This window comes from Corapipo altera, unplaced genomic scaffold, assembly GCF_003945725.1.
Source record: "Corapipo altera isolate COAL_440 unplaced genomic scaffold, ASM394572v1 71, whole genome shotgun sequence".
NCBI classification, from domain to species: domain Eukaryota; kingdom Metazoa; phylum Chordata; class Aves; order Passeriformes; family Pipridae; genus Corapipo; species Corapipo altera.
The window spans coordinates 3,900,688-3,928,470 of NW_020884916.1; the positions used below are offsets into that span (position 1 = coordinate 3,900,688).

At 51.5% G+C, this 27,783-nt stretch overlaps 1 protein-coding gene across 8 annotated transcripts in view; it reads left to right on the forward strand.

The window, feature by feature from the left end:
• The window catches only part of B3GAT1 (beta-1,3-glucuronyltransferase 1), a 54,386-nt gene that overhangs the window by 14,899 nt on the left and 11,704 nt on the right, over nucleotides 1-27,783 (forward strand). Inside the window, exons 2-6 of one of the 8 annotated variants that reach the window (XM_027655467.1) lie at nucleotides 1,065-1,196; nucleotides 2,343-2,728; nucleotides 21,747-21,865; nucleotides 22,019-22,165; nucleotides 24,886-25,394. In XM_027655467.1, the coding sequence (XP_027511268.1) occupies nucleotides 21,862-21,865; nucleotides 22,019-22,165; nucleotides 24,886-25,394 (660 nt within the window). In that variant the 5' untranslated portion in view covers nucleotides 1,065-1,196; nucleotides 2,343-2,728; nucleotides 21,747-21,861. Of the gene's footprint in view, nucleotides 1-1,064; nucleotides 1,197-2,045; nucleotides 2,729-9,110; nucleotides 9,134-9,243; nucleotides 9,254-12,989; nucleotides 12,993-21,746; nucleotides 21,883-22,018; nucleotides 22,166-24,885; nucleotides 25,395-27,783 lie in introns of those variants that run through there. The other 7 variants (XM_027655468.1, XM_027655472.1, XM_027655470.1 and 4 more) reach the window with 7 other exon arrangements.

The window sequence follows — 27,783 nt, forward strand, 5'->3', positions numbered from 1 at the left end:
CTGCTCGCCCATCATTTTTATAAATCTCAGGTGTAGCACATCTTTCCCTCCTCCCTGAATATTTATGTGGTTAGGCTTTGTGGCAGGAGCATTTTTATGTCTTTTCTCCCTTATTTTTCCCTGTCACAACCAGCCCTGAAATAGTCAGTGGATGTGCCCTTTTCTTATTCCTGATATGGGCCCCAAGGGACAGCTCCTTCCTATCCATCTCCTGAATGCCATAACAGCAGCTGGGACACGCTGGAAAAGCGCTGGGTCTGAATCTATCCTTTTGATATAAGTGGACATTATGCATTTTTAATAGACACAGAGCTCAGTGAAACCCTTAGTACTAGCTGAATTGGCACAAAATTCCCAGGCAAGTAGTCTTTGGAGCTGATCTCTCCCTTGGTACCCTGCAGAAAATGAGACCAAGGACAAAAAAAGGCCACGTTCCCTTTGATTGCAAGAACTGCCGTGTTTTGCAGAGGAGGTGGCTGAGCAGAAGCTCACCTGGCTGGGCATGAAAGGTTCTGGATTGGCAGCCCTTATTCATCCTTGTTCATCCACAGAGAAGTGCAGCTCATGGGGAGAGGCTGTTATAAAGCTCCTTCCTTCCAGCATCACTGTGGACAGTCCTTCAGCACTGGCCTGGAGGCATCAAATCCCTGGTTCCAGGTTCAGCAAAGCTCGTTCCCACATTAGACAGTGGTGGGGAGTCCTCCAGCTTGCCCCACTTGAGAAGGAAAGATTATGGGAACCACTGTCCCTGTCCCTGATGCAGTTGGGATCTCTCAGTGTGCCTTGATGGCTGCACATTTATGGCTAATGTTTGGACTTCCAAACGGCAGAAAGCTCTGCTCCCAGGTGCCCCTTGAGATGCACAAGTTAGAACTGGGGTCTGAATGTTCAAACAAGTCCAGTGGAAATGCTGGGAATCCCTGATGAAGGTCCCTGAGGTTGCTCCACACTCTGGATCTCAGCTCTCTGACTGCTGAAGCTTTGCACAGTAACTGGAATGTTGCATTTTTGTCTTTGTTCTTCCTTTCTTAGTAAAGCATAAGTAAATCTGTCCATACCTACAGGTTACCATGGCACTGTAACCTTACAGAGAGGGAGTCACAAGGGAGTAGCTGTGGATCTGTGCATGTCCAGTGTGGAACACGGAGCCAGGAGGAGCTGGTGGTTCATGGAGGGGTTGATGTGGTTGGAGGCAGGTGAGCAGGCAGCAGTTCAGGACAGGTAAAAGGTGATTTGTCCCCAGCTCAGCAGTGACTTTTGGCTCATGTTAAACTGTCCAGCTGTGCACGTGGCATTTGGAGATGTGGTGTTCAGCCATCTCAGAGAAATCTGCTGCTGAGCATGAGTCAGCCCTGCCTGGGTTAGCTGTTAAAGGGCAGGAGCAGGAGATAAAACCTTTACTCTGCCTCTTCGAGCCCTGCATCCTCCAAATGGTACCTGCAGAGGAAGGGAGCATCCCTGGGGTCCTGCTGCATGGTTGGAGCTCACACAAGTGTCCTGCTGCACTTGCTGCAGCTGCCCCCAGATTGGGGTCAACCTTAGTCACATCCAGAGCCTCCTTCCCATGGGAAATCATGTTCCTGGCGCCAGGGACCTGGGCCAGCTGCCAGGGTGAATATGGGGCTACCTTGTTCTTTGGGTGGGGGTGGCTGAGTGGGGCCATGGAAAGATGTGGTGCTCGATAAAAGAGGAGTTGGATGAGATGTAAAGAGTGTTCCTCACTGCTTCCAAAGCCCAGGTGGGCTCAGCTGGGAGCCATCAGCCTGGGCACGGGCAGAGAGGAGCAGAGGGTGCTCTGCTGAAGTGTGTGTGTGCTGAGAGTGGAGCAGAGCCCTGTCTGCCACCCTGGGGGCAGGAGAGGGAGCCTTGCTTCCCCCCAGCACACGGTCACTGCTCCCTCTGAGAGGTGCTGAGCCCTCTCGCCAGCCAGACCCTTCCCTCGCATCCAGCCCTTCCCATCCTCGCGCTCCCTGCCTGCCGAGCTGGGAGAGCGGCTCCCCGAGCCTGTGGCTGCGAACTCGGCGGGTGATGCCGTGGAGTGAGGAGAGCAGGAACCAATTCCTTGAGGGGCCATCTCGGAGCCTTCCCCGGCTTTTCCTCCTGTCGCAGGGAGAAGTGCCCCTGCCCAAGTGGAATAAATTGGTACAGACCATTAGCAGGTCCTCCTCTGGCAGGGGGAGGCTGTCGGCACCGCTCTGGATACAAAGCAGCCAGCCACGCTCCGGATCCTTCCTCCCGCATCCCGTTGGCCTCTTCCTCCTCCTCCTCCTCCTCTCCTCCTCCCTGTTTGCCCGCTCCCTCCCTCTCTCACTCTCTTTCTTTCCCTCAACGCCACGCTGCAGAAGGCAGACCTGGGAGCCAGAGGTCCACGGAGGCAGAGGAGGAGGAGGAGGAGGAAGGAGCTCTCCAAAGCTGTTTCTGTGCGAGTGAAACGGGGAGGCAGAGAGGCGAGGAAGGAGTGTCTCGGTTGCTGCCTGGATTAAGAAAGAATACATTAAAAAAAAAACAAACCCAGAACCAAAAAACCAACAAACCACAAAACCGGACCCAACAAACGACGAAAAAGGGAGGAGAGAAGGAGGAGGAGGAGGAGGTTGCTGGGGGAGCCCACTCCGATGGGTGAGCAGCCGCTTTGAATCGTGCCTCTGTTCCCAGGGATTAAAGCATGAATGGGAGCAGCTTCCCAGCCACGATGGAGAGAGAAGGCGGTTCAGGCTGTTGGAATAAGGTAACTCTTGCCTCTTGCAGGCGTTGCATGGCTGAGCTGAGCAGGACAGGCATCCTTTATGCACAGGGCTGGGTGTGTGGATGTGTGGATGCAGCGGGAGGGAGTGGGAGGCAGCAGGAGACACCCCAAGCGATTTTTCTACCCCTCCCCGTGTATTTAAAAAACGCAGAACGGGTGCCGGGGGCTGCGGTGCTGGGGGTCGCTTTGTCCCCCCTTTTTGGGGCTGAGCACACCTAGCTGCTTTCCCTGGGGAGGGCTGGCCGGGTGATGGGGAACGTGCCCGTGTCTCACCTCCAGGAGCTCTGTGCTCCCAGCCTTACCCTCGCAGCCCTGCCCCTGCCCCGGGGCTCCCCTCGGGCTCTCGGGAAGCTGCCTGGGCACCCCGATGGCCCTGCACCCTTCGAGACTGGCGGTGCATCCGTGCAGGAGGAGGGGAGGGAGGTGAGAGTTGCTTTTCCCTTCCCTTGGTCATCCTCTGCCTTTTCTTCGCAACAGAAAGGGATGGGTTTTTGGAGGAGGGGGGAACTGAAATCCCTTTCATTCGTGCCAGCAGCGGTGAGAGCCAACTTTGAGGCTGCTTAAAAGGAGAAGCTGTCCAAGTGGTAGCTTTTGGAGGAATAGGAGATGGCTGAGCAATGCCAGAGTGATCTCTGTGCCGTGTTATGTTGTGGGAGTGGGTGGGGATGAAAAATAGTGACTATGGGGGAGCAAGTCCGTGGTGATCAGTGAAGCTGCCCACAAATGGTGCTTTCCTGTTCCCTGCTGGGCCTCTCTCTGACTCTGTTCCTGGGTCTCTGACCATGAAAGTCCAAATTTCTCTTGGTCAGACCAGAAAGCACAACTCCAAATAGTGTTGGGAGGTGGCTTAGCCCAGGTGTTTGGGGAAGCACTGAGGAGATCCTGATGTTTACAGCTGTGGAGCCCATATCCAGTTATTCCCAGCAAGCAGAGGTCTTGGCTGGCCATCCCTCACTATCTTTGGCAGGATCTTGCTGCTGCAACATCCATTTGTTCACTGCTATCTGTCACATCCCCCCTCCTCCCTTTGCCTTCAGGGACTTCTTGATGGGTCTTAGGAAGCCTTTGCTTTAAAATTAAATAATGACATGTCACAGAAGTCCCCACTTGTGTTCACACAGTGCAGAAAGTCACGAGCCCCAGTGTGCAGACAATTGCTGTAAGAGCTTGTAGGAACATTTAAGGAGCTGGTGGTCCAATGTTATGGACTGGCAGAGACTCTGGAATCTGTTCCATAGATCTGTACATCCTTGTCTGAATTGTTGGTGTCCCTGAACATCTGCCTCAGTGAATGAATTGACTCGTCTGGAAGTCAGTTCTGCAAGACTTGCCTGGAAGGTTGCAGTGGTTGGGATTTCTTGGCTTTACCTGACAGAGATGGGATTGAAAAGGTGTGGGGAAAATGGAGGCACTCGGGAAAAGAGGGTAAAATATCTTCTTTCTGTGTCAGCCTCAAAGCACTGAGGAATATGGATGTTCTGGTGAGGGATCTGAATACTTAGTGAAAAAAAAAAGGCTATTTCTCCCAGCAGGGTGAATTCTGTGACAGGGATCAAGAGCTTTGGAAAAGGCTAAAGCCAGCAGGACAGTGGGTGCTACCAGAATGGGGAGGTAGCTGACCAAGCATTTATTTTCCTGGTTGAGTATTTATGGGTGTAGAAAAGACAGAGGAAGAAACATGAAATCGGTGATGTTGGCTCTGAGTACTTTCCCATTCCATACAGCTGAGTTATAAATCCCACCCTTCAAGCCATTCCTAGGGAAACACTACTGGATCCTCTGGCAGAGCACTGGGAACTTGGAGTCAACAGTGAGAGCTGGGTCCCTCCAAACCAGGCTGACCCGAGGAAGGTGCAGAAAAGGGGGTTCAAGTTTTGTGTCATTTTGATTCCCTGGGACAGAAAAGCCGGAGGGAATCCACAAAGGGCTCTTTCCACATGCATGTGTCAGCAAGGAGGAGAAGGGGGAGACCTTTCCCACTTGTGAGTTGGCTTCCCAAAGTTTCCTGACCCTTCAAGGTGGCTCATAGTGGAGAGTGGACACAAAGGGGGGGTGGTGACCCAGCCCTGGAGGGGACTGTCACCTCATACATGCCACAGGCTGCCACAGTGCCACTGTGGTCAGGGATCTGTTCTCCTGTGGCTTTGTCCTCAGCAGGGCAGTGTCTACAGAGCTCCAGCCTCAGGGATGCTGGATTTGCTCTTTCCTTCCCTGACCTGCTCTGCTGTTCTGCGTCTTTCTGGTTCTTCTCTGCAACTCTGCACCTTCTGAGGGAAGGAGAGCAGTGAGTGCCTCTGGTGTGCAGGGCTGGTTGGTTTTCAGCAGGTTACCCTCGCTGCATCCTCCTGACAAACCACTGCTCTAGCTGGGAGATCTGGTCTAAGCCCACCAGGAAACCTTCCAGTCCCAAAGTGTGAGCACAGATTGCAAAGCTGGCTGCTCCATGGCAAAATATGCTTTCTGAAACCAAAGCAGAGCATCTGCCCTTTTCATCTTTTGCAGCGCCCTCCTGTTGCCACGGCAGAAGCCTTGGGAGATGAAAAGAACTGTCTTCGAAGGCACACCAGGGCAAAATTCATTTTTCACTGCTTTTTTGCAGACTTGCCTTTTGCCATGCTTTTGCTCTGTCCTGCCCTTGTTCTATTTCTACTGGCTCAAAAAAAAAAAAAAATAATTGTGCAAAAGCAGTTTTTTCCTCCTTCAAACAAAACCCAGTGGGCAGATTTGAATCCAGAGGAGGACAGGACATGGTCCTTTCTTGCACTGCTGTGCATTTTGTCACGCAGGGATGAGCAGTGCCAGAGGCTGCCTGGCTTCCAGGATCCCTGACTTCTGGGGACACAGCAGGCCTTGCTCAGCATCTTTCTCTGGGGGTCATGCCCTCTGTGGCTCTCTCACCCTCCCCTCTTCTTGCAGCCCTCCATGGCATGCAGGAGCCTGGAAAAGTTAGGTGGGCTGTAGCTGTAAGTCTTGTTTGGCTGCATTTGGTGTGGCTTCAACCCTCCTGAAGGCAAAGCACCCTCTGGCAGCAATGTCACTGCAAGGGCCTCTGCACTGGCTGTTTCAGGGGTTATTTTGCTCTGTAACATGTTCTCTCTGCTTGTGAATCAGTTACCTACCAGCGTTTTGCTTCTCAGGTGGCAGAAGGGAGCTCTGCCAAGCACCAGGTGTGAAGAGTGAGGGTGAATCCTCTCTTGATCCCCAACTGTCTGTGTTTGGGTTGGCAAGTTGGCACCAGGGCTGGATTCACCTTCAGAAGCTCGTGGGGGCTTTGCTGAGCAGAGATCACAGGGTGTGGCCCCTAATTAATCTCCATATCCTGATCTAGACACGTGGGCCACCCCCAAGTGCTCTAAGTAACACAGCACATTAGTCACTATGGAATATATCCTCCTACAGCTTTAATGGGAACTCCACACCTCCAGGGAACTGAGAGCTTGGGGAGAGAACTGAGAACAATTCACAGTGCTAGGGAGCAGATCCTGGTCTCTCACAGTGCTTTATCCCACAAATTTCGCCAGTTTATCCCTCCTCCTGTTCTTGTCCCTCTCCCTCTGTGGGTGTGTTGGTTTTTCCAAGAGGAATTTTCCAAGACAGGTCGTTGACAGGCTCATAAAATGATCCCTGTGCAGGAGAACACCTTGTGGGTACCTGTGCTGGGCTGGGAGCTCACACAGGCAGCTTTTCACAGCCGTGTTTTCCATCCTGGCCACACAAGTGTGTGTTCCACGCTTCCTTGGCAGTGTGTGTCCTCCCTCAGTGTAGTTCCACACTCTCTCTGTCTGCTCCTGCCCGGGTACCCTTCAGCACAGAGCCTTTAAGCAATTTTCCAGCTGCAGTGGTCCCTCAGAAATCCCTCCAGCTCTCCTATCCACGGGGAACTCCATGTGATATGCCTGGCAGTGACAGCAGAATAAATAGGAAATGCTCAAGATCCCCCTCCTGCCTGGATCTGAGCTGTTTTCCTAAAGCCAGGACAAGAGCTAAGCTTATATGTATAAGGCTTTTTCTGCTGTTCCTTAAGAGCAGTGGAGAGGGAATTGAAAGCTGTGGCTTAGAGAGAGAAGTCTGCTTACCCCCAAAAGGTGGGAAACCCTTTGCTTAAGTGTTCTATTACTGTGTAGTAAAGAAAAACAGGCATTTCCAGGCTGCAGCTCATCTCATCCAAGGGCATTCCTCTAAAACAGGCCAAATAAACTCTCCCTTGTTGCTTGCAAAAAGAATATAGGAAGCAAACTCTGCTGTGAGGATCTGCCTACACCTGTGGCCCTGCAGGGAGCAGGAGTGGGTGGCCAGAGCTTGTGGATAATGAGACACACTTCACCCTCTGACAGGAGAAGGGGCCACAGGATTCTTCTCAATTGCCCTCCTGGACATCAGGTTCCTCTGCAGGTTTGGCACCTGAAAGGCAAAAAAAAAAAGGCTAATCCAGAAGAAATACCTTGAGTTTGCCTCACCTTCTATTCAGCTGGAGAGAGACCAGGAGCAAAAGGATGGATGCAGAGGCTCTGCTCTGGATTTCATGAATGGATGAATGTAGAGATGCAAGTGGGGATTTTGAGGGGATTTGGAAGCCTGCTCCAGGATTTGTCTGGCACACAGAGCATTTATAATGCTTCCAGCATTATGATAACATAATGCCAGTGTGGTTTGGGGCCCTCTCCAGCTCTCAGTGGATAGAAACCATCACTCCTGTTGCCACCAGTAGGACTGGGATCCCACTTTGATAAGCCCAAACTCTTGTCCTGGTGGCACAAAGCAAGGCTGAGATGCCCTTGTGTGCTGCTGTGGTTGTGTGTGTGTGGGTGCTCAGCAAGTGTGACAGTGGGGTGGGTGTCTGGGTCACCTCCCCCTGGACTTGGCTGGAAATTCCACCTTGGTGCTGAAGTGTTCTGGCTGAACTCCTTAGATTTCATCCTTTGTGTTCTCCCCCTGTTGAGCAGCTTCTACAGCTGGAGAAGAAATGTGTGCCAATACATTTATCTTCACAGAGGAGGCTTCTCAGGGAACGAGCAAAACCCAGCAAATGCTGGGGAGTGACACTGCTCTGGCCACGTGGGACTAAACTAGATGGTCTTTTATGATTATTCCATTTGAATCCCATAGACTGTGACACAGAGTAAACCTGGAGCTGTGCTGGGACACTGACCACCCTGCAGTGCTTCTGCCTAGGGCATCCAAGTGGGCTTTTTCCAGCTTCAACTCACGTCAGCCACACCAACACCGTGCCACTCGACAGTCCTGTGGGAGGAATCAGTGCTGTAGGACCACTGTCCCGAGGCCTTCAGCCCATCCCTGCCCAGGAGAAGCACATCAGAGCCTTGTTCTAGTTTTGAGTGCTCCAGTGCAGGATTTTTGGCCTTTTTTGTGTGCTTTGCTCCCTTTTGGAAGGGCTGTGGGTGCTCTCAGTGCAGTGAGAGACACACTGAGCCTGGCGTGTTCCCTCCTGCCTCCTCCTCCCGTGCCTGCCCAGCCAGTGTTTGTCACCAGCACAGGAGTAGCACTTCTGGAAGGAATTTCTGTGTGTGATGATGAGGGGCAATGCTGAGAGAAATCCTTCCCACTGTTTCACTGGGCACAGCAGCCACCCCCCAACCCAGAGCAGTGATTGCTGCCCTGAACAGTCCTCACTGCCCCGTTGGGATTCACTGAGTGGAAGGGAAGCAGAACTTTGCTGCTCTGTGTGACCCTTGCATTCCTGCTGGGGCTGGATGCCTGCCTGGTGTGTGAACAACTCTGCTGGGGCCTCTGACATCGTGTTAAATGTCACTGTCCCCTGTGGGCACCATGGCACTGCCCGTGCCCTCCTTGTCCTGCCATCCCTCTGTCCTTGGGGGGAACTGTAGCCACAAGCCCAAGGGGAAGGCTGGAGTTTGTGGAGTGTGCAGGAGGTGAGTGCTCCTGTGCCGTGGCCATTAACAAGGTACATTAAGCAGATGATGAGGGAGAGGCCTGACAGGGTTGTTAACTCCTGTCCCTCACCAGAACAAAGCTGTAAATCCTTCCCGAGGGATCCAAGCCAGGGCAGATCTGCACTCCTTCCCTTTGAGTCCAGGCTGGGAAAAGAGCAACTTGCAGGAGGAATTCTGTCAGAGCCTGGTGCAGTACCTGGAGCCTTTTTTGGCTCGTGAATAACTTGATATTTCTCCTGAATAATAGATGCACATGATGGATGCTGAGAGGCAGATCTGAGAGTGGGCTGGGTCTCTGAAGGAGGGGGTGAGACATAGGGAGTGAGGCAGTCCTGGACTGAACTGGGAGCTTGCTGGGTGCTGGAGAAATGGCAGGGATGGTGTTTGGATGTAAATCTGCATGGCTGAGGCAGAGAGGGTGCCTGTTTGGTCTTTTCATGTCTCCTGTGATCAGTAGGAGTATAGAAGTATATAGGTAAGGACATTATATACACTACAGCACTGCCCAGCTCAGGCCTCAGGGCTGGGGAAAGTTAATATCTGTAATGATGCCATTCCTCTGCTTCCACGAGGGGTCTCCTGTGACTGTGGGAATGTGAGGAGAATGGTGCTGTGATTAAATCCCAGCACAGTTTATGGTGGGGGTCAGCAACCCGTGACCTGTGTCTGCCAGGGCACGTGGGCAGGTTTGGGGCAGCACAAAGAGGCTGCACCCCGAGAGCTGGGGCTGTTTTTGGGAGGCACTGGCTGTGCTCAGATCAGCAGGATGCTCTCAGATGCTGCCTCATGCCGTGGCACTGAGAGGCAGCCTCTTGCTTCCTTGAGAGACAGCTTTCACCTGACTTTCTAGTGGCACGTTTTGCTTCTAATTTGGGAGAGAGAAGTCTAATCTGGCACCAGCCTGCCACCCTTGAAAGGCTGCCAGCCAGTTTATGGCACTCTGTGTCTGCCAGGCTCCCTCCAGCCCCGGGGAGCTGCAGGAATGTTCTCTCCTTCCATGCTCAGCTCCTGGGAAGCTGCAGGGATGCAGTGCTCCAGGAGAGGCTGCTTTGGCTGTGTGATGTGGGCTTGCAGGGCCATTCAAAGGTTTGTTCAGACGGGCTGTGATCCACTTGGATAAACGGCAGCTGGTTATGGAGATTAGAGCTACAGAAGTCACTGCTAATGAATAATTCCTCCAGTGTCTTTCTTACAATAGCGGCACATTCACGAGGCGTGACTCCAACATATTCATCTTCCCGGAGCGTGCAGCTCCTGGAATGACCTTCTGGGAGGCTTTGGAAGTATCTGTGTCTGTTTGTCAGCTCGAGGAGCATCGTTTCTGGCGCAATTTTTACCGGGGGGGAAAAAAAATTGCGAGTGCTAAAATGGGGAGCATTGAAAAGATGGGTTGAAATGTGAGCAGCCAGGATGGGGGCCAGGACAACTCTAAGACTGAGAAGCAACATGATGAGAGTTCAGCTCATTCTGGGGTGGCTCAGTTTGAAGTCTCATATACCTTAGAGTTAGTTACTTTAAGTTATTAGTTACTGTATTCTCCCCAGTGCAAGCAGCCAGTGTTCAGAGACCAGCATTGAGAAGGGGCCTGGCTAATGCTGAATAAAATTACTCTAAGATGAATCCCTTGGCAGCAAGGTGGAGCTGGCTGGATCCTGGAGGTACAGGTACTGTCTCTGCCTTGAGCTTGGCAGGCCAGCCTTAGGAAGAAGGAAAAATGGCAACAAAAGGTGCCTTTCTATAAATAAAGCCCAAAGGATGGGCGGAGGGAGAGCTGCTTATTTCTTCCCGTTGTGGAGGAGTGACTGTCCATGGCACTGGGAGGATACTGGGATTATTGTCAGGAGCTGGCCTCAGGAGAACATTACAAACCATAAACCTCTTTCTGCTGAATCCTTTTGGGGTTTTGCACCAGCAGAACACGTGTGTGGAAGGGGGGCTTTGACCTTTGGAGAAGGAGGACCTGAGCTCTTTCCCTGTCCCTTGACTTTGGGAAATTTGGCAGCTCTGAGGCCTTGCTGGCAAAGGATTTGTGGCAATCCTCTGGAGCTGTCACCCCCCCCCACACCTCCTTTCTTCCTCCAATTTATCTTTTAATAATGCTGCCAACACTGTTTCTCGTGGCTGCCTCGTGTGCTCTGTGCCCTCCCTGGCAAGTCCTTTTTGTCTCACCCAGGCAGCTCCTTCCAGAACACTCCAAAGGGGAGAGGCTCAGGCTGCTGAAGTTAATAATTTTCCCTACAGCCTGACTTGCTCTGTTACAGAGCAAAGTGTGAACTCTGCAGCAATCTGGGGCTGAGACCCAGGTCTGAAGGGAAAAGGGGTTGTGGAGTTGGTGAGTCCCAACACTGGGGGTGGGATCACCACATGCCCCACTCTGCTGCTGACACCATGGGGCACCTTGGGCTTGTAAACCTTGGGATGCTTCCCAAAGCAGTGTTACACGGGGTGGTTGTGGGAAAATGGAGGATATGGGAGGCCAGGGAAACCTGCTCCAAAGGGAGCCTGTGGAGGAGGCAGAATGAAGCAATGTCCTGGCTCTGCACTGAGAAACCAGCATGTTCAGAGGGGCTGAGAGAGAGAATTCTCCTCCTTTTTGTCAATGTGACAGCGACTGGGAGGACCAGGTGTGCTGAGATGTCCTCACTGATGTGCCACAGTCCCCATTTTCATAGCCTGCATCCTGCATTTCTCATGAAGCCCCAGTCCCTCGAGTTGCAAAAAGGCTTTAGGGCCACATGCAGCACTCGGAGTCCAGGTACCACTGGTTCCTCCCTCTCTGTCTCAACCATCCTTTCTCTTCTGGCTCCTTATCAACTGAGTCAATGAGTTTAGTAACTCATGTTTTCAAAGATTAGTCATCTCTAGGAATGACATTTGAAAGACTGACAGCTCCAATCAAATCACAAGGGCTGCTCTTGTGTGAAGATATTTGTTAAATTAAAAAAAAAAAAAAAAAAGTTAAAATCAACCTGGCAAATTAAGTGTTGTACCTTGAGATACAGCCAAGGGAAGTACAGATGTGGCCTTAGTCACTTGAAGAAGCTGCCAGGCTGCCAGTGTATGGGTTGGACAGGCCTGAAGGGAGTGTGGTGGGTCTGTGCTGCAGCTCTGGTGATGCTCTCCTACCCCTGCTCCCTCCTTGGGCAAGGGATGGCCTGCTCTCCTCTCTGCCGTGCAAGGTTGGTGACAGTCATAATAATAACGAGGTAATTTGCCTGGTTGATTTGAGATGCATCATAATTACTGCGTGATTACAATATTCTTAGAGCAGCCATTACAAAACCCTCCAGTTTCTCCGAGCTCCCCAAGGGCTTGTCTTGCACCTCACCTTGCAGGTAAAACCCTGTAAGGGAGTCTGTGTGTCCCTCAGCCACATCTGCAGCTCTGTCTGTGCGTGGTGAGGTGTGTGTGTGCTCTCACTCAGAGATCAGAGTTCCCTGGTGCTGAGACACCCTGCAGATCACAGGGAATATTTTCATGTGTCCCAAGTGGTTTGGCCAAGCAGGTCAAGCTTTTCCAAGTGCTGAGGATGCTCTTGGGGAGGGCAGGGGCTGGGGAGTGGTGCTGGGGGGGAACCTGTGGGTGCCTGTCCTCCTGTGAGACCTCGTGTCCGCTGCTCTTTTGAGCTGGGCTGTGAAACCATTGGCTTCATTCTGCCTCCAGCTTTTTTGGCTTCTCCATTCCTTATTCAGAAGATCTGGGATGGGTTTGGCCCTTGGGTGATTCTAAAATTAGGAGAAATGACCTTCCCCAGGCACGCAATCCAGGCCATGGGATGAGTTGAGCTTTGCCAGCACCTCGGGCATCAGTGCTTGTGCCACGGCTGTATTTAACCTGTGAGCTACTGGAGCCTTGTGATTCCTGGCCAAAAGTAGGCAGCTATTTCCATCTCACCTCTAGAGCAAGCTGAGGTGCAGGTGAGCCAAAATAATTTAGCCACAGGGAAACCAGAGTCAGAAGCAGGCTTGGATTGGAAGCTGGACAAATGGGTGCATTTACCCCTTGCCTTTCCCACTGAGAGCCAAATCCCATTTCCTTGGGCAATGCTGGAATAGCTCTGGGTTTATTGGATTGGCATATGGGGATTTTAGGCTGGTAGAAGAAAAGAAATGGTTCCCTGCCAAATGCCTCTCAGGGCCTGTTATCCTGACATGGCAAAGGTTCCCAGGCAGGCAAAAGCCTCTGTGTTCACTGGGAGGTGAGGGAAGAAGGCTGAGAGCCCTGTGTGCTCCCTTTGAGCAGGCACAGCAGGGCCAGGACACCCTGCCAAAATTTGGGAGGGACCAGGAATCAAAAGGACACAGTTTTAAAATGACCTTCCTGTTCCCAAGAAGGTTGTGTAGGTTTGTGGCTGCACTAATGGACTGCGAGCAGGGATTGATTGTGTTGCAACTGCTGAATTACAGTTGGGCATCTGCTTAATCATCCCAGATCCCCCCCCACTTCCCTTTCCACGCTATAGCATCAAAGAATCAATGTTAATTCCTCAGTCCCATTAGTGACTTTTGCAGAGGTCACAGGCTATCAGGCTCTCTGTGCCCTGTTTGACCACCCAGCGCTGAGCAGGGATCAGGATTTGAGCCTCATCCCTTTGAAAAAAAGCTGTTTAACAGGGATGGGAGCTGGGAATTTTCTCTGTAGGTTGATGTAACGGTTGTGGCTGATTTCTTGACCAAGTGCTAAGCAGGGAGCTGAGAGCTCTGGGTGCCAGGCTGCAGCTTTGCTGAATCTGTCCCATGAAGCCACAGGAGAGAGAACCTGCAGGAAATACTCCTGTGACTCAGGGAATGGCACTGCTGCTGTGACATCAATCCATTTCTGCAGCGTTGGGGTGTGCTGTGAGGCTGGAGGGTTTGTTGCCTGGGCAGCAGCTAACGAGGCTCTGGCTCAGGCTGCTCGAGTAGGTGCAGCAGTTAACCCTGGAGCCCTGGCCCTGCCTGGCTGTCTGCAGTGCAAAGGTGCTCTGCAATAAGGCAGAAATTTATATGGGAATTTATAGCCCAGAAGCTCCTCAGCTCAAATTCCCTGCGTGGCTGCTCCGAGCGCCTCTGAAACACAGAGCAACCCAAGGCAGGCTTCCCGAGCTGCCTGGTGAGCAGCACGTGGGAGGAGTGTGGAGGAGCTGAGGGGTGGGAATTCAGGAGCACTCTGAGCAGGAACTGTGCTCCCACAGCAAGGGGTGCTCTTGGCTGCCTGTCCAGAGCACCTCCCAGCCTGCACATGGACACACTGTCCAGCAGCTCTGAGAACAGCTCCTGCAAAGCAGCTCATCCTTCAGCACTGTCTTCAGGGACTTGTGCCTGCAGCAGCTTTTGTTTTCAGAAGTAATGGAGAATTTGGATGCCTGCGTGTTTTTTTCCCCCAGCCTTCAAAGAAAACACCTCTAAGTTACTTGATGTTTGCTATTACAAAAAAAGAAAAATCGTGCTTTTGAAAACTAAATCCCCTTTTAAGGTGCTTAGAGAGCCCAGTCATGGCTTGCTGTGGTGGGAGAGGGTGAGCTTGCTCATAGCTCTGCAAGGCTTCTTTTTTCCCCTTTCTTTTATGTGTTAGAATCAGGTTATTAATAACTCTTTTTAAATAGAGCAGGATTTATTTTCTTCCAGGGGTAGGGAAGAGCTCAGTAATTAAAAGTAAGTGCTGATGGCAGGTACAGGGTTGGTGATGCTGAAAGGTCTGTGCCCTGCCCTGCTGTGCTTCTTCCCCTGCCTCATGTCAAGAGACAACAATGTGTGGGAGGAGAGCAGCCTCATCTCCAGGTCTGGAATTGGGAACACTGGGAACTGGGAGATAATTAGGGCTTGCTGGGCACAGCTCTTCATGTTTGATGGTCATATTTGTGAACTTTCCCAGGTGCCAGTGCAAGGGGAGGCAGCTCCTGGTGTATCCCACCAGCCCAGGGCTCCAGATGTACCCACAGAATCCTTCAGCCTTAGTTCAGAGAGTGTGTAAAAGCCTGGGGCTTCTCTCAGCCACCACCAAAAGCTGTGAAGTGGTGATGTAATCCTTGCTACAGCATTAGTGAACATCACAGTCTGCCTTCCACAGCCATGTCCTTTCTTTCATCACCCTGCTCTGTTGTACTTGTTTGACTTGTTCCTTGGGTAGAGAGAGAGGGAAAAGTCCACAGGGGGCCTGGTGGTAGCTTGGCAAGTTTGGCTCAATAATTCAGCCTTGCAGATCCTGAAACAGTGCTGTTTGCTGTTTGCTGGTTGGAAAGGTGAGGCTTGGTGCTTTGGAAAAGTGAGACTTGGTCGTTATGACCCCTTATGGGAGGCATCACATGGCAGCACGTGTCTTCAAACCCTTTGGACAAAGCATATGCAAAGCCTATTATGGAGCTGTGGAATTTAGTCCAATCATGTTGAAATTGGGTCATCCTTTGTTAGTGTCACTTTTCAAAGTCTCTGGAAGTCAGCGGTGCACAAAATACTCGGTGCAGTGCAGCCCACAGAGGTGGAAATGTGTGTGAGCCTGGGAATGTGTGTGATCCTGACAGTGCTGATGTGAGCTGAGCTGAGCAGAGGGGACAACTCAAGGTATTGTTGTGTCACCAGCTGAGGAGGCTTGATGGAGAAGCCCTTGGATGAGATAATTTTTGGAGCATTCTTTTCCCAGCCCTCATTCAGCATTCACCCACAAGCAACCTTAAAATCCACCAACTTTCCTCTAAGAAAAACAACTCCCAGTTGTCTTTCTATTTTGGAAGTGGGCTGTAAGTCAAACAGCTTTTCATCTTGATAGAGATGCTTTTTAAAAACCATGTGCGAAGTGCAGCCGTTTGTCAAGAAGGATTGGGTGCTCTAGATGCTTTCTCATCCAAGACCTGAGTCAACCCACAGCTTTCCTGGCTGGAGAGAGTCCTGCCAATCCAGACTGGCAGACCAGGGCACCCTCTGGAAGCAGAAAGGGCAGAGCTGCCCCTGTGAGTGACAGCATTCCCTGGTCAGACTCTCCCGGACATCAAGGATCCACATCAGCCTCTGTTGCCAAGTGCTTGACACATTTTGTCCTTCTGCTTTGTTTATCACAGTAAGATTGCAAAGCCCAGGTTCAACCCTTTCCAAAAACACTTAATAAAAGAATTCTATCCTTGGAAAAGACCCCTGTGTGTCTTTGGAGCAACAAAGAAAGGAAGTGCTGTGCCTGTAGCTAAGGATCTTGGAGAAATCCGTGGCAGCACTTGGGCACTGTGGTGATGATTGCAGTGTAAGAACCTGTACAGGAAAGCAAACACATTTAGGACAAGGATTCGGATCTTTTAAAGCTTTGCCAGAAGATGTGCCTTGCTGTTGGAAGCAGTGAAATCTCAGGACTAGGCAGTGTAGCAGCATAAGAGCAGTGCCATCACATCTCCTGTCCTGTTTCTAACATGAGGGGGAAGATTAATCTGGAGAAGAGAAAGTTTCTGATGCTTATTAAAATTTGGCTGAAGCTCTGAAACTCAAGGGTTTATATGTTTTCCAAACTAGTGGGTGGTTCATTCTAATTCTGGATATGCAGTTTATTCACATACACAACTAATCCTTTTCTGAATCCTGTTAAGTTCTTGTTCTTCTTAGTATCCTGTGGCAATAAGTTCCAGAAGCTAATTGTGCTTGTGTTGAGCTCCCTTGATCCACTTTACTCATGCTTGCTTTAAAATTTAAGTGTTGTTCTGAGAAGCTTGGTTAATATTATTTTTTTTTGCTGTGAGATAATCTGTATTTTTGATCCCATTTGTTGCAACAGGGCTCAGGGGCTCGGGGCTGCAGGGGGAGAGCAGGTCAGGTTTTGCCTCAACTGTTGCAAAGTTGGAGAAATTCTGTGCCTCATTTTCTGTAACAGCTTGTAAGACACGAGGAGTGAGCCTGTGTATGCAGCCAAGGCAAGTGCAGGGACACAGCTGTGGTTTGGAGGTGAAGCTGGACAAAAGCCTTGAGTGAAAAAACAGCCTCCTAAACCTGAGCTTCCTTACCAGACTTCTCCAACATTTCTGAATTTCTTAAAGAAGGAAAAGAGGAGAATGCATTGTTTCTCTTAATTCTGGCCACAGGAATTATTTTAATTTTTTAAAAGAAAGAAAACATTTTAAATGCTGGATGAAGAGACAAAGCAAACCCTCACACTCCACCACAGACCCGGGCTGCGTTGGCTCCACGGTTTTAACTCCAGTGATGAATCCGGGTCTCCTCCAGCTGGAAGATTGCAAACAGTGGTCTGAAACACTTCTGGATCATTCTCCCTCCCTTTGTTGACTTGCAGTTCGAGCTTTGTGCTGCACAGTTCAGCTGGAGCTCAAGGAGGGTCCTTTCATCTGGGCTGCAAAGCCTCTGTCCTTTCGTCCCCTCTGCGGTTGAAGGCAGCACCCCTGATTAAATCCTCGAAGAAGCAGCAATTCTGTGTGCTCATTACTCAGTTCTGGCTATGTTCTGCTTAATAACTAAACAGCAATTAGCTCCACAGTTTTGCTACTATACTTATAATAGCCCCCATTAAAGTTATGGGGTTTTGAGGCAGTAATGGCTTACAGAGTAATTAACGAGCAAGAGGCTTTTATTACTACCTTTATTTTTAGCCTGTGCTTTACAAGGCTTTCCTGCCAAGCACCAAAATCTTAGACAGAGGCTTTTCCTGGTGTGGGAAGGAGCAGGGAATGTGTGTGGAGCAGCTGGAATGGCAGAGCCCTGGTTGCAGAACCACATAATCCCGGAATGGTTTGAGTTGGAAGGGACCTTAAAGCCCCTCTCCTTTCACCCCCTGCCATGGGCAGGGACACCTCCCACTAGCCCAGGTTGCTCCAAGCCCTGTCCAGCCTGGCCTTGGACACTTCCAGGGATGGGGCACAGAATCACAGAATCCCAGGATGGTTTGGGTTGGAAGGGACCTTAAAGACCATGTAATTCCAAGCCCTGCCATGGGATGTTTTTCCTCAGAGCAGGTTGCTCCAAGCCCTGTCCAACCTGTCCCCTTGGCCTCAGGCTCTGCTGTGCTGGGGGGTTGCTGAAACCTCCCCGTGCCTCAGTTTCCTGTGGCTGAGCCTGGATGTGAATTCAGAAGGGTTTTTGGGTCCCAGGGGTTGTGCTCCAGCAGCTCCATGGATTTTGCTGGGCAGAGCAAAGGGACCAGCTCTGCCTTGTGCTGCTCCAGGATCATTTCTCAGCAGGGATCAGAACCAGTCGCTTTTGCAAAAGCAAAAGGAACCCTGTGTTTAGATTTAGGGGATACTTTGCCGGGAGGGAAAAGCTGCTGGTGAGAATATACTTTTTTAATCCTGAAATGTGAGTATTTATTTATTTTGCAAAGCTTTTGTTGCAGGTTTTGGCTGTGTTTGTTTGTTGTTTCCCGGCTGTTTTGGAACACAACTGTTTGCTGTGTTTGTTTGGGGTTTTCTGAGTGTGTTTGCCTTACATCTAGACAATGTTTCTACTCCAGTGCCATGTATATACACAAACTCAAATCAAGCCGTTCTTCAGTTTAAGGTTTTTTAAATCACTTCTGTTCGATGTGGGCAAACCAAGGATTAATGACACTGGGGCTGAGCAGCCCCAAAGGAGGGAAGAAGGTAAAACTGACTGTAAAGGTTGCAGATCAAATTAGTGCTTCCTATGGCAAGTGTCAGAGCTGATGCCAATTAAGTTGATTTAAAAAAAGAATCTTCGCTGTTTAATAATCCAGCATGTTACTGACACGTGGCTCCAGGCTTTATTAAAGCTTTTTTATTAGATGAGTGCCCTTTCCATACTGTCATGCCTCGACACCATTGCCCTCTGCCGGAGGATGGGGTTCTCTTTCACCATGTGACATCGGATTCTTTCCAAACACCTTTGTTTTAGAAGTATTTTTAACCCAAAATCACTTGCATTTGAGCTGATGATTTGTGTCTTTACCTTGCTTTTTCGGAACTGGGAAAAAAAAAAAAATAGAAAGTATACTTTCTGTAGTGGGAAATAGAGCTTGATTTTTTAAATGGATGTTTAAATTTGTTCCTCCTCCTTCTTCTCCCTGTGGAGGAGGAGATAGCAGAAGCCTTAAACTGACAATCTGAGCAAAGCAGGTTTTGTTTTGAACGTTTTCAGTAGGAAAAGAAGAGTGGTATCGTGATGGGGAAGGGAATAGAGGAGCCCCTTCCCTTCAAGGGAAGGGCCTTGAAGAGGAGCATCGTTTTTCCCAGCCCAATTTTTGGCTGATGCCATAAACAGCAACAAAAAGCATTGTTTGGCTCTGGCAACAAGGGATTTTTGGGATGCAGGGCAAGCCCTCTGTCATGGGCTGCGAAGCTGTGATTTCTCTCACCAGTAGTGTAAAATCACAGGCTACCATGTAATTCCTGGTGTTGCTCACAGGAGGACATGGATTTCACCTCTGGCAGCTGCAGCACGTGGCAGTGAGGGGGGAGCGTGGCTTTGTTGCCCTGAGAACTGCTGTCACCCTGAACCAAGGCATGGTGTGCTGAGAGGGAACATGCTTGAAATACTTTGGATGGAGATCTCACAGCAGCCCCAGGGGAGCTCTTACCCTGTCCTTCAGTAGGGCTCCTTGGGGTCATCAGTAAAAGCAATCCCTTCAGGAACTGGCAGGGAGCAAATGCCTTTGCTGCAGGGCAGAGTCCCTGGTGCTCCCTGGATGCAGCTCAGGGTGGGTCAGAACTGGGGGTCAGGTTGTGGGCTGTGGCTCCACATTCTGCCCATCCCACCGTCTCCATCTCCAACTGGGATCCACGCTGGGGTCGTGTCCCTTTGGGGCACAGAGGACATTCCTCAAAGCCACCGAGCTGACTCACATCTGCAGCTCAGAACGGCCCAGGGTGCAAGCAGAGCTCAGGCAGCTCCAGAGGGGAATGGAGGGGACCGTTCCCTGTCCCCTGGAGCTCCCTGCTGCCAGCCTGAGCCAACAGCTCTCTGTGCTGGGGCACGAGTGGGCTGTGCTGGCCCTTGGCAGCTGGAGCTGCACAGTGACAGCTGATGGACCAGGGAGCTGCCAAATGCTCCGTGGCAAATTAAAAGGAATCGATGCTGGAGAGACCAGTGCACAAATCACTGGAGCCTGCTCGTTTTCCCTGGTGCTCAAGGGCTGGAAATCAGAGCAGCAGCCCAGCCCAGAGGTGACCATTGCCCACCCTACCGAGCCCAGGGTCAGCCTGTCCTGTGGGAGGGGGCTGAGTTGAGCCTGGATTGGCAGGAGGCAGGAAAAGGCGGCTTTGAGGTGGGAGCTCTGCGTTTGGAGGAAGCTGCCCCTGACAAACAGGGCATTTGATGTGTGCCAGCCCACCGTGGCAGCTTGCCACGGGCTGGGAATGGACTCTGAGTGGCTCTTTTAGCCTCTCATTTCCTCCCACCCCCTCTCCAGCGGCAGAGCCCTTTCCTGGGTGCATTCCTAGGGAAGGCACTTCACCGGGGAAGGGGCTGAGGCTTTTCAGCTGCCCCTCATGGCTCTGCCCCACGGGGATGCCCAAGGGACGTGTTCCAGCTTTATTAGAGGATGCAAAGGATGCCAACATTCCGTGTCAGCAGCTGCAGGGACAGCAGGGATGAGGCCACATGCTCTATCCTGAGGGCACTGTGCTTCAGCAGAGCTGGGCCAGAGGGATTTCTCTGGCTCCAAGAGCCCCGAGAGCTGGACAGGGATGCAGCAGAAGGCTGATGTTTGCTGGAATAATTCCTCCTCTTTCTCCCTGCTTTATTTTGTCTGCTTTCACCAATGAGAAAAATGAAAGAACTCTGAGTGGGGAACTGGGTGTTTGCTGGAGTTGGCTGGAAGTCTTTGATGAGTTCAGGTTTTATATGTGTGGGGAAAAAAATGGATGCACTGAAACTTTAGTTGAGAGTTTTGTTTTTTTTTTTTGGGGACAAAGCCCAGCCTGTGTTCTCCTTACCCCTTGTTTTCCCTGGTAAATTAATACCTCTGTGATTGGAGTGCTAATTTGGAAGAACCAGGTTCTGTCCAGCAACTTGAATATCAATATTCCTTTAGGAGGACAACCTGTCAGTTCTTGGAGCCATTTCACTCCCAGTCTTCCACTGGGCTCAGTGCCAGAGCCTGACTGTACAGCCCAGTGGCCAAGGCATGGCCAAGGGAAATTCAGATCCATCCAATTTGGGCTAAGCAGGGATTTGAACCTGGATTTCTCCATGCTACCAAGAAAAATCAAGCTCAGAGACAACATTTGCAAAGCAGCATCACATCCACAGCCCAGGGGAGGGGATCTGATAATTTCCAGGTCACTGGTGGTGATGGACCAGGCAGTGGGAGATCAGTGCTCTTCCCAGAGCAGTTTTTTCCCTGTGTCCCACCGTGGTATTCCCGGGCTCTCCCTTGCGCTGCAGCCCTTTTAGCAGCCGCCTAATGCGTTCCCCCACATGGGAGCAGTGGTACTAAACTGCTACCCATGTTTGCAAACTGCCCACCCTGCGTGGCCCTGCTAAGTGCTGTGCTTTGCCTGCCAAGCTGCTTGGATGAAATACAGTCTGCTTAAATCTTGTATGTGCTCGTGTGGAATCAAACTAAGCCGTTGTGGCACTTTAATACACTCCAGCCGCAGCACCTCTGGGATGGAAGGAGTGAACCTGAACGGGCTGCTGGAAGCCTGGGCTGGAATGCCAGTGGGATGGGCTGAGCTGAGAGGAGTAGTGATGGGAAAAACGTGGGATCACCAGCTGCACTGGAGCCACGCTCCCAGGAGCAGAGGTGCAGCCGCCCCGAGTGCTCTGCCCGGCCCAGGGACAGGGTCTGGAGGGTCACAGCCCTTGCTGATGGGTCAGCCAGTGATTTGATTGTGATGGTCTCTGCTCTCTCCTTGGCCTTGGGCCTGGCACGTGGTGTGTGAGGCTTGGCTGCCTTGTGGTGAAGGTCCTTTTCCCCTTGGAATGGTTCAGACGCTGCGGCACTGAGCAGCTTTCGCTTGGCTGGAGCAAGGGCCTTGCTTGACAAGTGCATGCAAAGGAAAGCAAGGCTCTGCACACTCAGAAGGCATCTCCCTGGAGGGGTGGGACACACTGCTGCTGCTCACTGCCCCAGCTGGATTTGTTCTTTTTGAGGAGATTTGTGAGCTCTGTGAAGCAGCTCCCCAGTACTTTTCTCTGCCTACTCGCCTTTGCTCTCTGTTGCAGGTTTCCTTCCAAATGATTCCCTGAAGTTCCTGCTGGCAGCTCCAGCAGTGCCCTGCAGAAGTGCCCTCCTGCTCCTGGTCTCAGCAGCCGAGGCCCCTCCAAACCTGCTTCTGCAATGGGTGGGTTGTAAGCACTGGTAAGACCCACGAGTCGTGTCGCCTTCGCTGCTCTCTCCCTCTCTCGCGTTCTCTCTCTGTCCCTGTTCCTTCTTGCCCATTTATTTCTGTTCTCCATGTGCTCTGCTGTTCTGTCTCTGGGGTTTTCACTGTCAGGTAATGAGGAGCTGTGGGTCCAGTCAGTCTTGGAGATGCCGAAGAGACGAGACATCCTGGCTATCGTGCTGATAGTTCTGCCCTGGACACTGCTAATCACCGTCTGGCACCAGAGCACCATTGCTCCACTGCTTGCAGTGCACAAGGGTGAGAGAAATCAAACCAGCCCATGCCAAGTCTGTGCATCCCTCCCTCGTCCTCATCTCCTCTCTCATTTCATTTCTTCATGGCAGCCCATGCTCATCTCAGCTCCCAGACCATGCTCATGCAGGAGCCTCCCCACTTCTGCTGTAGGGCCAGCCCAGTGCTCGTAGGGGTTCCTCACAGGCATCAAACTCCAAGTCATGGCATGTGCTTACTGCACTTGGAGAGCTCTTTGTGGCCTAAATCCAGAGTACTGCTTGTCTTTGTTCCCTGACGAGAGGATTCCCTTCCTGCTGGCCTTTTCAGCTCTCTGCACACAACTTATTCCAGCAGGAAAACTGCAAAAAGGAGAGCAGAGGAAACAAAGCTGCTGCTTGAGACATGAGGCAGAAAGCACCTTTTAAGGAAAGCAGCAAACTGGAGTCCTTGCACTTGAAGGAGATCTCACCTGCCTGGTGGAGTTACAGTGCTATGAGAAGTTGGCTTCCACACTGCCTGTCACACACTGCAGGAAACAGAGCCCTGGCCCAAATCAGGTGACTGAAGGAAGTTCTGAGGGAACCTCTCCAGCCTGAAGGGTCTTAGTTTTGATCCTGTTCATGGCACAGCAGCGATATCTGAGGGCTGTGGAAGCTCTCGGGGGCTGGAAGAAGCCACGCTGCCTTCTACCATCTTCCTCCTTGGTTTTGCCCTTCTGCTGAGGGCAGGGGGGAGCTGGGGGGGGGCTGCTCTGTGGGGAAGAAGGCTGGCTCATTTTCAGGTCCCCTTCATCCTTCCTGGTCCCTTCCTCTGGGGCATTCTCTTCCCTTTTCCTTTTAGTGTTTCTCCCCATCCTCCACAGTTGCTCATCCCTCTGCTGATGTGCAGCTTGAACTGTAGGAAGTTCAGAGTGTCCTGAGCAGCTTTACCTTTCCCCTGACAGCCACCCATGAAACTCTGAGCAGGGAAAAATGACTGTGATCCCCTCTGGAAGGTGGACAATGTTTCAGAGGATGAGGGATCTGCTGGGCTCTAAAACAGGACTTTAAAGACTACTAAGAATATGCTGTCTGTCTGTAGAGCATTTTGATTCACTGCCCTGGAAACTGGCAGCTGTTTTCTGTGAATGGCCACTGAAGTTACAGCACAGAGACTGCTCTGCTCTGACTCAGTGACTTACTGATGACTTTGCTAAGACACTTCTCTGCTTCTCTGAGCCTCCAGTGGAAAGTGAGTGGGGATAGAGACCGACCTGAAAGGTCTTGAGAGAAATCATTTTGTTCTTGTGAAGCATTTCTGAGGTCCTTTGGTAGCAGGTGCTGGAAGAGATGTGCACCTGGAGATGCCCAGAACAGCAGTGCTGCCACGTGCCAGGGTTTGCAGCTGAGGGTTTGACCTGCAGGCGTTTGCAAACTGTCCCAGGCACCGTCCTGGCTAATTACATTTGTGTCCGTGTCCAATGCATTTTGCAGATTTATTTTTGAATTCATTCCAGTGTTCTCTGCTTTCAGAGGGCTCTGCTATGTGATGATGTGCTTTGCCTTATATAGGGAGTGATATCAGCCTGTGCAGGACACCTCATCCCTACTCCCTCCCTCAAATATCCCCCCTCCCTCTGACAATGCCATGGAGTACAAGGCCCTCATTTGGTTCAGGACTGCTATCAAAGTCTGTGCAGCTGGAAGAATAACATGGTATGAAAAAACCATAGGCAGTACCCTGCTGGGTCAGATCTAATGGCTGTCTGTTCCTCTTCTTTCTCATCTGAAGTTCCTGGGAGTAGCTGGTTTTGCAAAATCTGTGGCTCAAAGTATTCTGTGCCCACTGGAGAGGCAGGCTTACATCCTGAATGGAGGTCTCCCTTCATCTCTCTAGACCATGGCATTCCTGCTGCTCTGCAGTGGAAACTGTGGAAGTTGCACCCTGGAAAACCAACAGGTGTATCAAGGTTGTATTTTTCCTTGAGCTGACGGTGAACAAGTCTATTTGCAAGGATTTGATGTTTGGATCAGTGTATCTGATCTGTATGATGTTCATTGTTCCCATCCACACTGCTGGATGGGCTGCTCTGTTCAGAGGTTGGTGGGATCTTTTTGAGGAGAGGTTAGTCAGAGGCAGGTGAAAGTCTCTGCAGGAAAAAGCCTACAATTACAGGCTTTAATTCCTCTCCATTGCTGGGTTTGAAGTGTGTCTTTCCCGACTACTCTGTGCCCCATCTACGCCTGTCAGAGAGCAGAGGAGTTTTGCAGTGTCCTGCTGCTGGGGGTCTTCCCTGGGTTGGTGTTTTCCACCAGTTAGTTCCCTGCCTCCTAATCCAGGTGCTGAGTGCAGAGCCATGAGTCCTGTCCCACTGATCATGGTGCCCAGAGCCCTGGAGCTCTTCAGGAATGTTAGATCATCAACCCACTTGGCTATTTCCTTTATCTAGATCTAATTCCTGTACAATCCTGTCTCTTCTGGGTGCTTTTTGAAGCTGCTTCTTGTGAGCTCTCCTCAGCACTGTCCTGAGCTCCCGGGCCTCGTTCGGTGCTGGTTTCTTAACAGCAGAACCCTCTTTTCTCATGTGTGTTCGTCCCTGAATCCTTTATTTATTTGTGTCCCTATTTATTAAAGCCTCCATCCAAGCCTCCTTTCCTCTGAGCCCGCGGGGGTGACGTGCTGTTAGCCAGCAGCCTGGCTCGCTCGGGGGGTGTCGGACGCCCCGAGTCCATGCGGCTTTCTCTTCTCTCCATGCCCTTGCCCAGATGATGGTGGTGACTCCCAGCGTGATCTCGCTGCAGGCTTGGACTCCAGGGAATACTGCCTGTCGGACCGGGACATTGTGGAGGTGGTGAGGACAGAGTATGTTTACACGCGCCCACCCCCGTGGTCGGACACCCTGCCCACCATCCACGTCGTCACCCCCACCTACAGCCGGCCCGTGCAGAAGGCCGAGCTCACCCGGCTGGCCAACACCCTCCTGCACGTGCCCAACCTGCACTGGATCCTGGTGGAGGACTCCCAGCGCCGCACCCCGCTCATCACCCGCCTGCTGCGGGACACGGGGCTCAACTACACCCACCTCAACGTGGAGACCCCCCGCAACTACAAACTGCGCGGGGACATGCGGGACCCCCGCATCCCCCGCGGCACCATGCAGAGGAACCTCGCCCTGAGGTGGCTCAGAGAGACCTTTAACAAAAACAACAGCCAGCCCGGCATTGTTTACTTTGCTGATGACGACAACACCTACAGCCTGGAGCTCTTCGAGGAGGTAAGGCCCTGCCTGAAGCTCTTTGAGGAGGTAAGGCCCTGCCTGGAGCTCTTTGAGGAGGTAAGGCCCTGCCTGAAGCTCTTTGAGGAGGTAAGGCCCTGCCTGAAGCTCTTTGAGGAGGTAAGGCCCTGCCCGGAGCTCTTTGAGGAGGTGAGACCCTGCCAAGGGGTGGGGTGAGTGTGGGGTGGGGGTGAAAAATGCTGTGAAAAGTGCTGGGCACGTCCTCTCCTGAGCTCTGCCATCAGTCTGCTCTGGAAAGTGGTCCCACTGCACCCATCCTCAGGTTTTCTCTGGGGCTTCTCTACCCTGTGTGTTTCCCAGAGTCATTCATCCAGGAACTAACACCGTAGAATCATAGAATCAGCTGGGTTGGAAGGGACCTCCAAGATCATCAAGTCCAACCCTTGATCCACTATAGCTGTGGTTACTAGACCATGGCACTAAGTGCCACATCCAGTCTCTTTTTAAAAATCTCCAGGGACGGAGAATCCACCACTTCCCTGGGCAGCCCATTCCAATGGCTGACCACCCTCTCTGTAAAGAAATTCTTTCTTTCTATCTTTCTATCCTTCTTTCTATCATGCGAGGTCCAGGAATATTTCTGTAGTGTTTCATATAGCCAAGAGGAGAAACTGTTTGCAGTGTCTTCCCAAGACCCGTTTCATCTGCCAGGATGCCACTGATGCCGTTTTCATAAAGAGAAATGAGCCAGTTCAGTCCTGGAACTGATAATCCCACGACTTTCCTCATTTCATATATGATGGAGATTCTTCAAATTGGGTGTGTGAAGTAACAGGAACCCCAGTTTACCTGTGGCATGTGATCAGAGGCAGCTTTCACTGCAAAGCAGGATAATGAGGAGCTGCCCTCCCCTGTGGGGAGCCTTGGTAGGGTTGGAACATCCCCTGCTGTCCAACATGCCTGTGCAGAAGCACGTGCCTAGAAGAGAAGGCTTGGCCATGCTCCTTCCACACCACATGCTGGAGATTCCCAGCTGGTTCCTGAGCTGGTGTTATCCACCTTCCTTCTCCAGCACTTGGCTGTCTGTTAATTCCTGTCAGTTCATGTCCCTGCACAGGACCCAAGAGTCTCACTCCCTGTGCCCCAGAGGATCATCCAAACCCTCCTGGAGCTCTGGCAGCCTTGGGGCTGTGCCCACTGCCCTGGGGAGCCTGGGCAGTGCCCAACCACCCTCTGGGGGAAGAACCTTTGCCTGAGATCCAGCCTGAGCCTGCCCTGGCACAGCTCCAGCCATTCCCTGGGTGCTGTCCCTGGTCACCACAGAGAAGAGAATTTCAGCATGTCCTGACAATATTGTTGGGCTTGAGCAGGTGAAGGTTTCCATGTGCTTCCCCACCTTTCCTGTTTGTTCCACTCCAACTGAGGTTCTAAATGAACTCCTGAGCATCTCCCAGTCTTGGAGGGTGTTACAGTGCCAGCTACACTGTTCCTCCCCTGGCTTCCAGCTCAGAAATTACTTGTTCCCTTGCTCTCCTGAGGCCAAACTCTTGCACAATGGACAAGAAAGGAGGATTGCTGCCTTCCCTGCCAGTTGCCAGTTTTCATACCAGGGATCTCCTGTTTATTTCCTCCTACATACCTCTTTCCCTTCCCTGATGGCTCTCACTTTAGCTTAGACAGCCACAGGAATACACACACTTTTAAAGCTGAAAGTGAATTCAAACTGAATTTCTTTCTTCCCCAGACCCCTTTGAGGTTGCTCTGGCAGCATCTTGAGACAGACTCCACACATCAATAAAGCAGAGAGGGTTCCTTCATTCACTCGTGTGCTTTGCTCGTAGAGCCTTCTCCTCTCTGATATGTCTCTGCAGTTGAGGTCACAGGGAGCCAAGGAAATGTGCTGTGAAATGCAGGAGACACACATTATTGCTCCCTGTGGACAGGGGCTGCCGTGAGCATCTGTATAATGCAGAAGGGCAAGTGCCAGAGCTTTTCTGCTCTCGTTTGCAGTAATTAGCAGTGATGAGATTCGCTCTGGGAGATCCCTGCTCTAAGAGACCGAGCTGAGAGCTGAGAGCAGAACGGGAGGCTGAGCCTGCCAGAGAGCAGGGCAGGGTGCTGGGGGTGAGCTGAGTGGGCAGACTGGCATCCAAGGCATCTGCCTTGGCAAGTGCAGGCAGCTGAAATGGCCCCTGGTGGCTCTTCTCTATTTCTGGTGACTCTGTGGGGAGCAGAGGCATCCAGTGCTGTGCTGATGGGTGGGAGCAGCTGGAAAGCACCATGTCTGGAGAGGCTGTGCTTCCCAGCTGCCCCCGAGGCTGTGACCCGCAGGGCCTTGCTCTAAAGATGCCTTTAGCCTTACCATGGCCCATGGGCTGAGACTGAGCTTAAATACCTTAGCAGAGACCACCTTTCTTCCTAGATATGC